The sequence below is a fragment of the Pistacia vera genome, unplaced genomic scaffold (genome assembly GCF_008641045.1).
Source record: "Pistacia vera cultivar Batoury unplaced genomic scaffold, PisVer_v2 Contig1378, whole genome shotgun sequence".
Lineage (NCBI taxonomy): Eukaryota > Viridiplantae > Streptophyta > Magnoliopsida > Sapindales > Anacardiaceae > Pistacia > Pistacia vera.
In genome coordinates, this window is record NW_022195442.1 from 48,003 (window position 1) to 60,273 (window position 12,271).

At 35.0% G+C, this 12,271-nt stretch overlaps 1 protein-coding gene across 2 annotated transcripts; it reads left to right on the plus strand.

Moving 5' to 3' along the window:
- The first annotated feature begins 418 nt into the window (after window positions 1-418).
- Window positions 419-8,874, plus strand: LOC116122766 (serrate RNA effector molecule). 2 transcript variants are annotated; one of them, XM_031408576.1, is made up of 12 exons: window positions 419-1,018; window positions 3,066-3,187; window positions 4,538-4,583; window positions 4,856-4,930; window positions 5,047-5,121; window positions 5,199-5,246; window positions 5,429-5,497; window positions 5,590-6,393; window positions 6,481-6,529; window positions 7,637-7,914; window positions 8,015-8,194; window positions 8,490-8,874. In XM_031408576.1, exons 1-12 carry the CDS (start codon window positions 549-551, stop codon window positions 8,548-8,550), a joined length of 2,277 nt encoding a protein of 758 aa, XP_031264436.1. In that variant the 5' UTR covers window positions 419-548; the 3' UTR covers window positions 8,551-8,874. The 2 variants fall into 2 exon arrangements, with proteins under 2 accessions (XP_031264436.1, XP_031264435.1); XM_031408575.1 differs by having other exon boundaries at window positions 420-1,018; window positions 4,526-4,583.
- Window positions 8,875-12,271: the final 3,397 nt, after the last annotated feature.

A 12,271-nucleotide genomic window follows, 5' to 3' on the forward strand; every position in this document is an offset into this window, starting at 1 on the left:
CGAAACTTTAATGCCAATGTATTACAATGGATAATACATATTTTAAATTATTTAACTTAAAAAAAATTAAAGAATTGAAAGTTTTAAATGATTGCAAATTTAAATGAATAAAATATGATAATAAAAACAATATTACATTTACAACTTAATTTTACAAACTCTCTTTCGTGATGAAATCATGATTGTTTGTAATTAGTGAATATATAATAAATTTTAATTATCTAATTATGAATTAATTAATTATAAATTAACATTTTAGAATTATAAAAGAAAATTTATAAGATTAAACTATGAATAATCCTCTGTATTGAAAAAACAAGTGAGGGTACAATCAATACACGAAACGTATTTACACATAAATTTTTTTCTCTCCCTATCTCTCCTCTCTCTTTCTCGAAATCCATCAACAGTTCCCAAGTCTCCCACACAAAACACATTACCTTACACACACTGTAAAAAAGAGAAGAAAAAAATAAATAAAAACAAAATCAAATCAAGTTCTTAATTCATTTCATTTACCCCCCATCGTCTTCTAGGGTTCCACAACAATGGCCCAAGTCATGAACAACATGGCGGTCGATTCACTCGACCGTCGTCGCGACCGCAAAGACAAATCCTCCACCGCCGACGACACCACCACCAACAACGACAATACCACCGCAACCCAATCCTCTCCCCCACCACCACCTCAACAACAAAATCAACCTCCGCCATCTTCTAGAAGGCGCGATAGAGACTCACGAGAAAGGCGTGATGACCGAGACCTTGACCGTCCACCTAACCGTCGTGGACCTGATTATTATGATAGAAATCGTTCTCCGCCGATGCCTAGAGATAGAGATAGGGATTATAAGAGGCGGGGCACATTGAGTCCTCCTCCGCCTGTTTCGTATAGAGATAGAAGGCACTCGCCGCCGCCGCGAAGGTCGCCTCCTTACAAGCGGTCTAGGAGGGATGATGGAGGTTATGACGGGAGGAGAGGAAGTCCACGTGGCGGTTTTGGACCTGGCGATAGAAGGTAAGGTTTCTTATTTTGGGTAATTGTGTCTTTGATTTAAGAATTTGTTTGGTTAACGGGTAAATGTGGGAATTCCAGTCGTTTATGAGAGCTTGAGGAAGCTAGGCATTGTTGATTTAGCCTTATAATTTTTTTTGAGATGCTTTTTGTTGTTCCAATTGGTTATCTTACTTTACTGTTATGTTTTGGAATGATTCTTGTTGGAAATCAAATAGAAATTTGCCTGGCCATTAAATTATGACGGGTTGTAAGAAAGGTATACTAAGTTGGAGATGTTGATTTTTATATGAATTCCCTATTGAGCGTAAGCGTAACAAATTTTGAGAGGCATTTTAAATTTTTTCTTCCAAATACATATATGAAACAAGTTTTATGGAGAAGTTGATAACTTGTATATGTAGTGTGAAACATATTGATTCTAGTGAAGTTTTGCTGTGATTTCCTCTTATGTCCTCTTAATGAAAGTAGATACAATCTTAAATTAGATCTTCATACTCATAATTAGGTGGGAGAATGCCAATATGAAATCAACTTAGAAGATGGATTATAAAGGGAAAGGGCAGTTTATGAAGATAATAGAGCCATGATAATCTTGTGGTGAAAGATTTAGGAGATGGAAATATGGGATATAGTCACTGTCTTTGGAAAATATTGGAATACTGCCTACTTCTGAATTTATTTACTTGGTACATGTTGTTGGGTACCTATTCCTGACGTCTTTAGGACCTCCACAATTTATTTTTGACACTAGTGCCTTTTGGAGAGACTAAACATTCTGCTTCTGAGTGAAAAATCTTTTTTTGGCAAAAATGTAGATAGGGTTAAGATTGTAGCAATAAGATATCCCCTCAATCTCCCAATCACTTAATGCATAAAACACTAATATTAAGAAATTGCTTGATCCTGGTCTTGATTTATATATTGTGGAGTTTTTATCTTTGTGGCTATAGTTGAGATGTAAAATATGCAGCCTTGATAAGCACAGTGATAAACAATTCATAGGAAATGGTGGTCAAATAGTTATTAAGTTAGAAAATTAAGAGACTTAAAAAAGAAAAAAAAAAAGTGCTTACTTTTATACATAGCTAGAGGAAGAAGCTTGACTACATGGGATGATTATTAGCAGCTCTGTGCCCCTGGATCGTACAAGAAAAATGAATGTTCTTCTGTAATTTGTGGCATCACAAGCTATGTAGAGGCTTTTAATACATTTTGTTTTTTTTGGAATTTCCTCGATTATGGTTTCCTGAAAGAATTTGTTGATACTGTTTAAAGTCATGATTATATTAAATTTATGTCATGGAGCGTCTGGTTCATATCCTTGATAGATCTTTTAGTGTGAGACTCCTTCACATACTTTACACAAATTTTATTTCAAATGTCTGCTAGATTCATCTGACAAGTTGAGAGAAATTTTTCCAGCTGTTGCAACCTCCATGAACTGACTATTGCATCTTTTTCCTGTGATATGTCTCTACCACCTTTTCCGCTTATTTATGTTGTTTGCATTTCTTGTAGCCGAGCTATAGTACCTTGGGGCTAATCTGATGACATAAATATGATAGTATGCATATTTTGACAATTTTCAGGCATGTAATCAAATGGCCTTTTTAAATTATTGAAAGTATATGGAAAGTGAAAAGGGTGTTTAGATGAGTTTCACTGGCAGTGTTAAGTTTATTGGTTTGTAGGGGTTGGAATAATGGTAACTTTTGGTTCTGAAAGTTATTACAGAAGAAAATGACTAAATGAAATCAGTTTATAGGACATAAAGCTCCACAGATTTTTTATTTAACAGAGAAAAGAGGTAGTTGTCTTTATGCAGAAGTGCACTGTTTTTACAGAACAAGTGCCTTCTAGTGTTTAGCTGTGGCTCTATATTCTCTGCTCTTTGTGTTCATGCATAGGCTATTCCTTTAATTTTTCTCACAGGATAATTCATTCGGTGTTCCTTCTTCCGCTTCTTATAAAAGGGTATTTTGAATTTAACGTTTTGCTTTGTTAAAAAAATTGTTGAGTATATTAATTTCGCCTTTTGTTGCTATAGGTTTGGGTATGATTATGCTGGTGGATATGAACGTGAGATGGGGGGCAGACCTGGCTATGGTGATGAAAGGCCTCATGGCCGGTACATTGGTCGGCCATCTGGTGGTTATAGTGGTCCTTCAGGTAACTGCTCAACTGCTTTGGAATTGCTACTACTTTAGGTATTCAGATGTATTCTGAAGATTAGCATGTTCTGGAAAAGTTTTCACTAGTGCTTTATTTAATAGTTAGCAAACAAGGAATATGCCTTGCATTTGAGCCTTGAATGCAAGGTGTATTCCTTATTGCTGACTTTTTGTTTTATAACTGATTTAAATATGGCAATATAATTGATTGATGCTTCTTATTTCTGACTTTTTGTCTTAGAACTGATTTAAATATGGTAATATAATTGATTGATGCTTCTTATTTCTGACTTTTTGTCTTAGAACTGATTTAAATATGGTAATATAATTGATTACGGTCTATATTATTCAAAATCTTGGTTCATTTTGTAGGTGTGGTATTTTCTAGTTAAGTAACTTCTTCCCATGTATGTACTGCCTAATTTTATTAGTGCTAGTGCTTTACTCTTGGCTGGATGTAGCCCTGCACATTTATTGCTATAGGATCTACTTTATCAAGTTACTGTTATATGTTTTAAGTTCTTGTTTTCAACTCAAAGCATTTTGTATCTGGTGCAAGATTCACTAGCAGTGGCCAGTTGGAGGTTGTGCTGAAAATTTTTGTCACATGATTTGAAGTATGTTGAAAAGTGTCAAAGTACTTCCATTATCAATTTAATATTGTAAATTTAAATTGTAGAACATATGATATACCCTACTTCTCCAATTGAAATTTGGTGTTCCAAATACTTTTATAACTATAGTATCCACCCATGCACATACAATTATAAGAGAAGCATTTTCATTTGTCTTAAATATGTGCAATGCATTTAGAATTTATTATAGGGTTATGCTATAGAAAATTAAATGTTGGAATTTAAATTTTTTAGTTACTGTAGCCTAAGTCTTTAATATATAACTTCATATGTGTTGATCTTATATAACTTGTAGTCTAAGTCTTTGCTTACGAGTAGCTCATTGGAATTTCATAATTTATTTCTTAAGATTATTTTGAGGACTGAGTTTGGGGCACAGATTGCCTGGAATGGTTTGATTTTAATGTTTAATAGGAGTTACATAATGCTTGAAAATTGATGCACACCGCATTTCGAAAACCTGTTAGACGTATACCATAGTTTTTACACCAATATCTTTGGAATCCATTACACGAAGAATTTTAATTTGCATATATTCATGAGATCCCCAAATGAAATATGCATTATGTTTTTAGAAATTTAACTTGTTGGTCAATTTTTATTTGGCGTGTCAGCATATATATATATATATATATATATATATATAGAACACCTCATCTTATTTGTTAAAGTAGAACTTATTGGGTTCTCTAACTTTGTAGAATGGGATTCAGGTCGTGGTGGTTACAGTGATGTTCCTAACGCAGGGAGTGCTCAAAGGTTAGAATTGATGTTGTTAATGGACTTTAATATTTCTTGAGGTTTGATTTATCCTTTATTTGATCATTCCTGCATGGTGTTCCTTCTGTTCCCATTGTTTCTTAATTCAGTTTGGTCTAATTCTCTTTTCATCTCATTTCTTTATCAACTATTCTCGACTCACACACAAATGCATACCTTGTTTTCAATTCAATGAAGAGGGGATTTTAGTGGACTATTGGAACCTTATTTTTTGCACTAATTAATGTGACATATTATGTAATTTTTATCAGGGAAGGCTTGATGTCCTACAAGCAATTTATTCAGGAGCTTGAAGATGATATACTTCCTGCTGAAGCAGAGCGCAGGTACAGAATGCTGACTGTTTCAGTTGCTCTAGAGTTAGATTGTGCTCTATACTTGTGACCTCAAGTTTTTAAAAGAGAAATAATAAATGAAGTGACTTTGGCCCCTGATTTTGTAGATATCAAGAATACAAGTCAGAATATATTTCAACTCAGAAGCGAGTTTTCTTTGATGCTCATAAGGATGAGGAATGGTACTCTTCATCAATTCTTTAATTCCTACCTTTTCTTTTCTTGTCATATTGCTAATTGATTGTGCTTGTGTACATAGGTTGAAGGACAAATATCACCCAACTAATTTACTTTCAGTCATAGAAAGGTGAGCTTTACTGCCTGTTTGATGATGATTGGAATTCCTTAAGTTGAAAGTAGGCTGATAAAATTGTGAGGCTCCTTATTTTTATGGGTGTTGGCTTTGTATGGCTCTCCTTTTAAAAACACCTATTTCTATCTTATATCATGCTGATATTCAGCTAATCATATTGGGGAGTTTCTTTTTAGGAGGAATGAACTTGCACGGAAGGTTGCAAAAGAGTTCTTGCTAGATTTACAGAGTGGGACGTTGGACTTGTAAGAGCTGCACTTCCCTGATTATTTTCATACTTGTGTCAAGTTTACTTCATTTTTGTGACTGTAAGCTTATAGTTACTTTTATGATGCAGAGGTCCTGGTGTAAATGCCTCGTCATCAAATAAATCTGGACAGACTAGTGATCCAAATTCTGATGATGAAGCAGATGCTGGTGGTAAAAGAAGACGGCATGGTCGGGGACCTGCTAAAGAAACTGATCTTTTATCTGCTGCTCCTAAGGCACACCCAGTCTGCTCAGAACCTAGAAGAATCCAAGTTGATATTGAACAAGCACAGGCTCTTGTACGCAAACTTGATTCAGAGAAAGGAATTGAGGAAAATATCTTATGTGGATCTGATAACGATAAAATGAGTCGGGAGAAATCCCATGGTGGCTCTACTGGTCCAGTTATTATCATAAGGGGTTTGACCTCTGTCAAGGGCTTGGAGGGTGTTGAACTTCTGGACACACTTATTACTTATATGTGGCGCATCCATGGTGTGGATTATTATGGGATGGTTGAAACAAGTGAAGCAAAGGGTCTCAGACATGTTAGAGTAGACGGAAAAAGTAGTGACTTAGGTAGTAATGGGTCTGAGTGGGAAAAGAAACTTGACTCTCGTTGGCAAGAGAGATTGAGGAGTCAAGATCCATTAGAAATAATGACTGCAAAGGACAAGATCGATGCTGCTGCTGTTGATGCTTTGGATCCCTTTGTCCGGAAGATTAGGGATGAAAAGTATGGGTGGAAGTATGGTTGTGGAGCCAAAGGTTGCACAAAGCTTTTTCATGCTGCTGAGTTTGTGCACAAGCATCTTAAACTGAAGCACCCAGAACTTGTGATGGAGCTCACTGTCAAAGTCCGTGAAGAACTGTATTTTCAGAACTACATGAAGTAAGGGTAGTCTTCTAGATATTATGTCGATTTTTTTAATACTTGGTTCTAAAGATACTAAAGTAAATATGTTGATGTCATTAACAGTGATGCAGATGCACCTGGTGGGACACCTGTCATGCAGCAACCTTTACCGGTATGATTTATCCGGTCATTATTAGTCCTGTTCAATCAACCTTGTTTACATTATAGGGAGAGATTTGTAATATGAAGTGGGCCAGCCAGTTTGGCTATATTTACAATGGGCTGGAAATATCGGAATAGGGATGGGACTGAAAGAGTTGAAACTCTACTTTTATAGTATTTCTGCATACTGATTCCAGAGTGCTCTAGTCCTGTTGCTGTTTACTATCTTAAAAGTCTTGCTAATGTCTTACAGGTTCCTTGATTATCTTGTAAACTTCCCTTATTACATGCATGATTAGAAAATTGATTTATCAACAGATAGGGGTGTGGCTATACATGTTAGCATCCACCACAGCAGTTATTTGAGAAGTACAAGAGTTTTGTTCTCAGTTAGTAATAGCTTTTATGTTCAATCATTGCTTTTCATTTTGTTTCAATTTTTTTTTTTCATTGTTTTTAGTTTAAGGATTTGAAAGAAGTATTGTAGTGGTTAGGAAGAATTGATGCCGTGAATAGATACTGCTAGGGATGGATAAACTAGGTTTGGTAAAAGTGAGCCAATATTTGACCATGGTGTTACCAAAGTTAATTTGTATTCTTGTAATAATTGAATATGAAGAAAGAGGGAAGGGATCATAGTTTTTAGTATGACTTTGAGACTGAGTTGAAGAAAGTTTTTCTATCTTTTCTGGTGCCTGGCAGCATAAATGTGTCTTTCCAAGTTTGATGTTGTTAGTTTCATGTTCCTTTTACAGTTTGTAATTAAGGCCTTATTCATTGATATATATGTCTAAGCTCATATATTATGCCTAAAGGTTGTGCACGTTGGTTTGTTGCTATCATATACTGCAACACATATCCACTCTGTTTGAATTGATAATGCATATTATGACTTCTCAAATTTGACTATATATTGAAGTAGACGTTAGACAGCATAAAATATATAACTGCATCCTCCTGATAGAAACCTCTGTTTTTATGACATTATGAATGTTCTTATGTGGGTTTTAATAATGATTAGTATATCTTATAAAAAGAAAATTATTTTTATTACTATCATTGATTGTTAGTTTTTGAAGTTAGTGTTGCTTTATACTTTTTTTTTTTTTATTTGCAGAAGGAAAAACCAATGAGACGCAAGCTAGGTTCAGAGAACCGATTAAAAGATGAACGTGGAAACCGTAGAGAACGTGACTATCGAGCTAATGGTAGTGATAGATATGATAGGTCTGACAATGCTCAATCTAGTGAATTTCCATCCAACAATGATGGTCCTGATGGTGCAAATCGTGATGAATCAATGTTTGATCCTTTTGGAGGAGGCATACGGGTTGGGCCTCCTTTCCCCTCTGATATACCCCCTCCACCGGTATTGATGCCTGTTCCTGGTGCTGGGTAAGTCAACAGTTTGTGATTTATTTGTTTTTATTTGGAAGAGAATCGACAGTAGGTTTTGCCATCTTTCTAGAGAGCTTATATTTGCCTGTAATTGCAGTCCATTGGGGCCTTTTGTCCCTGCGCCACCTGAAGTTGCTATGCGGATGTTTAGAGAACAGGGTGGCCCTCCTCCTTTCGAAGGGGGTGGTAGAAATGGGCGGCCTGGGCCCCAACTAAGTGGACCAGGCCCTATTCTTTTGTCTCCAGGTTTTCGACAGGATCCTCGACGATTAAGAAGGTAAACTTTGTTTAGGTCCTCTACATAATAAACTTAACGAATGTGACGTATGGTTGTATGGTGAAACTATTAGTAAATTGTGAAGTCCAAATGAGAGTAAATTTAGATGGTAGAGAAATTATAGTGATTATTTTTAATGGTGACATCCTTTTATATTTTTGTTTTGTACTTAAGTTCTTCCTGGCTGGGTTTTAATTTTTACAATTATTCCTAGAACAAACTATTGTTACTGATTTGTGCTGTTTTGTAATTTTCATTTGTGATCTAATCTCAGCAATTTGTTAATTTCATGCAGCTACCAAGACCTAGATGCACCAGAGGATGAAGTCACTGTTATAGACTACAGGAGTTTGTAAAGAAGTGGTTGATTGTTGAAAGAATATAAGTTGATATTTTTGGAGGGTCGAGGCAACTCCTGCACTAGCGACAGACGTTAACTTGCAACGGTAAAAGAAACCACATTGTGCTTAGATAATTAGGATGTGAATCTACTGCAGGTTGCTCATGGTTTCTGCCACTGTTGAATGATAGTGCTACTTAGTCCTGCAATGTGTGTTAGACTAGTGATCCAAACTCCAATTTTTTATTCCCCACTCTTTGACTTGACTTGAAAAGAGATTTTCTTTTATGAATTTGGGGTGCGTTTATACTATGGTTAACGTAGTAGATTTTTTATAGTTGCTCATTTGTTTTCCCCCCAATGTTGGTGTTGAATAGATAAACCAAATATTTTGCTTTTCTTTCGACAATAAAGATATTTTGAGGCTAAAACCTTTGTGCATCCTCTGATGAGTAAACTACAGGCAAATGTTATTCTACAGTATTGAGCAGGGACGTAGCCATAAAATTTGCATTTAATAATAATAAAATATTAAATAATTTCCAAAAATATATATATATTAGTGTTCGAAAAATTTAAAGATAGATCTTAATATTTAATATTTCTATAATCAAACTCATTTCAATATTTTAAATGAGTTCTAATGTAAATGAATAACTTTCTTTAGATAGACAATTAATAATTAGATTGTCCTTATTTTAATAATATGATATGAGTCTGATATTTATTATAAAAACTGATCTAGTTAAAACTATATGACTATTGAATAATACAGTTGCAAATAATTAAGTTAATTGATATAATGTATCTCATTGTATGTAAGATACTTGAAAGAGAGAATAATATTTGTTAGAGAATTGTAAGATCTGGTAAGGCGACTGGGTCACAGGGCAACTGATCCAACTGGTTGGACTGATGACATTAGCAACGAAAGTGTTTTTAAAAAATTATCAATTAGTCCCTTAAATTTTAGTATATTAAAAATACCCCTAAAATATTACAAATTAGTCCCTAAAATTAAAGATAATTGAAAATTCCCAAAAAATTCAATTAGTCCCTAATGTTTTGACACATTTTAAAAATACCCATAAAGATTACAAATTAGTCCCCATAAATTTGAAATATAGTAGAAACCCTCTTAAAACCTGAACTGGATCGGATAGGCTGTCGGGTCCCGGTTAGACTAGTCAGTCCAGCTCGGGTTTTAAAACAGTGCTTTTCCCACTCAAATAATGGTCTGATACACCTTACCCATGAACTTTTAAAATACCACTTTGTCACCCAAATCACAATTTCGTTTAGTAAATTTTGTTGTGAAGAAGAGCAGGATGGTCAAAAGTCCATTATAAGTAAGGACACCTAATTCTGGTGATGTCACTAGCAAAGCAAAGACTGGTGAGTTGTCGGCGGAGCAAAGATTGGTAAGTAGCAGGCAATAGGAGAAACTGTTAGTAATTGATCCCCAATAGGCAGTGGAAAAATTAAAAACAAATCGGAAATCAATTATTATTACGCCAAGATCCAAGTATCGATTAGATTGCCTACATGTTAAAACAAAAATTCTGTATAAAATAAAATTAATCCATTCAAAGGATCAAAAATCTTACGCACGTTTGGAAGCTCCTTCAAGCGTCTCTGATTTTATTTCGCTACAGATTCAATATAGTACCGCACGTATGTTGATCCACATGAAGACAATCCAAAGAACCAACCGTTGTTTTACGAGAACAACGGGATGGCTTCAAGAATCAAGTTTTTCAAAGAATCAAGAAGAGAAAAATATTTCTCTTCAATCAATGAGTGGGGACGTGAGAGAGAGAAAAAAGGGTGGCTAGGGTTTTTTTTAATTGAATAATGTTTAATGATATGATGTTTTAATTTTAAGTTTCACTTTATTAAAACTCTATTCCATTAAAGAATGACCATGGGCTCCAACCCTAATCCACCCTTGCAACAAAACACCCTTTAATTGGTATTTTAAATTTTAATTAATTATTACTATAATTAAAAATCAATATATATATATTAACATTTAATTAATAATAATAATCCATTTAAATATACACACACATATATTTAAATATAACCTCACTAATTTTAATTTTAATATTAAAATTAAATACAAGCAACAACCTCAACAAATTTAATTGCACTATGAGATTACCAAAATACCCTTTCATCCTAAAAGATGAACATACCCATTTCACAAAACGATTCTTAAATTATCTTTTAAGTGTGTGACTCATAGGCTCCTTATCATGTCGGCAATGAGTAGTATCGCAATTAACACCAATTAATCGTCTCACTACACACATACCAAGATTGGCCCATAGCAAGGCATCCTGGCCACCTGATAAATTCAGATTCAGCGAAATAGCTACCTACCAACGGTATAGTTACCGTGCAATCAAATCTTTTCATCATACCTTATCTCATCGAGGCTGAGGTACAGAAATAGTGTCAACCTCAGTTATTCTCGATATCTTTGTATTCAGTTACTAAACCAATGACCGGATAAACAAATTAGATTGAGCAACAACTCAATCCCACTGTGGCCATAGATTTAGTGTCATTGCCATTTACTGAATTGTGTAGTGAGATAACTTCTCCTACACCCGGGAGTGATGAATCCTTTGTCGATCCACCATAGTCTTGATACACTCCTCGATGCAGCCAATCATTACCGTATTGATAGCTCTGAATAGAACTACGTTGGGCTAGTGTCAAACTACACCAATCGGTGCACAAGGAACTCCGGTGATCTCAAGTCTAAGAATCACATGCACCACCACTCATTAGAAGATTTATTCCATAGACAATGGGGTTACCATCTATATGGAATCCTATGGTAGGCTGTCTAGTGAACTTGCCTACAACAAGCATCTATACGTTGTACCAAGTTGTCGGCAAACAACCTTGACAAGTGAGATCAGTAACTGTCTTTCGATAGGGTCGTTCAACACTATAATGGTCTTACCATATTATATGTGTCCTTAGTCAGAATAAATACTAGGGCTACGAACATTTCTAAAATGGCCATCATATGTGATCATAGGGTTCTCACTATCGAGATTTAAAACACTTGATACCCTTGTCACTGTTCTACCATCCTAAGGGCATATATCATTACACATAACTATGATTTATACGATATAGAAGACTATGCCTTTTATTGACAAATAAACATTATTACAAAGAGTCAATTTTACAATAATTGATTGGTTCTAGGACACCTACTCTAACAGAAACAACAAAAAAACATTCAATCAACGCAAAACAACACTTCAAAACTAATCGGTACGGCTCGACGCTTTCATAATCCTTTTTTTTTACTTCCTTTAGTTCTTCTTATAATTTTTTTTTAAGTTTCACTTCTTTCGCCTATCCACCATCCCACTTTTCATGTTTCGAGCCTTTGTTCGTTCATAATAGCGACCATGTTCGGCATCGAAAATCAACATTGAGATCATCATCAGCAACACCATCACTTGCTCTTCAAAACCCAACCATGCACCAACCACCCCTACTTGCCGATTACCACCTATAGAGCCATGGTTGTTTTGTTTTTCGAGATTTTCTTGCTATGGTTTGATTGCTTGACATTGATGGAGTAGTCTTCAGTTTTTTTGAAGGTTGGGTTTTGTTTGGTCATTTATTTGGAGTATTCTTGTGTTTTTTTGTGGTCGGATTAACCTTACTAATCACTGCTGTTCACCCCCAATGCAGCTTGTACACCA

Bases quoted from the DNA above. Each gene is read 5' to 3' on its own strand.
- LOC116122766 (XM_031408575.1), top strand. From the start codon at position 549: ATGGCCCAAGTCATGAACAACATGGCGGTCGATTCACTCGACCGTCGT. The intron at 3,188-4,525 runs GTAACTGCTCAA...CTAACTTTGTAG, and splicing joins TGGTTATAGTGGTCCTTCAG to AATGGGATTCAGGTCGTGGT. The intron at 7,915-8,014 runs GTAAGTCAACAG...CTGTAATTGCAG, and splicing joins ATGCCTGTTCCTGGTGCTGG to TCCATTGGGGCCTTTTGTCC.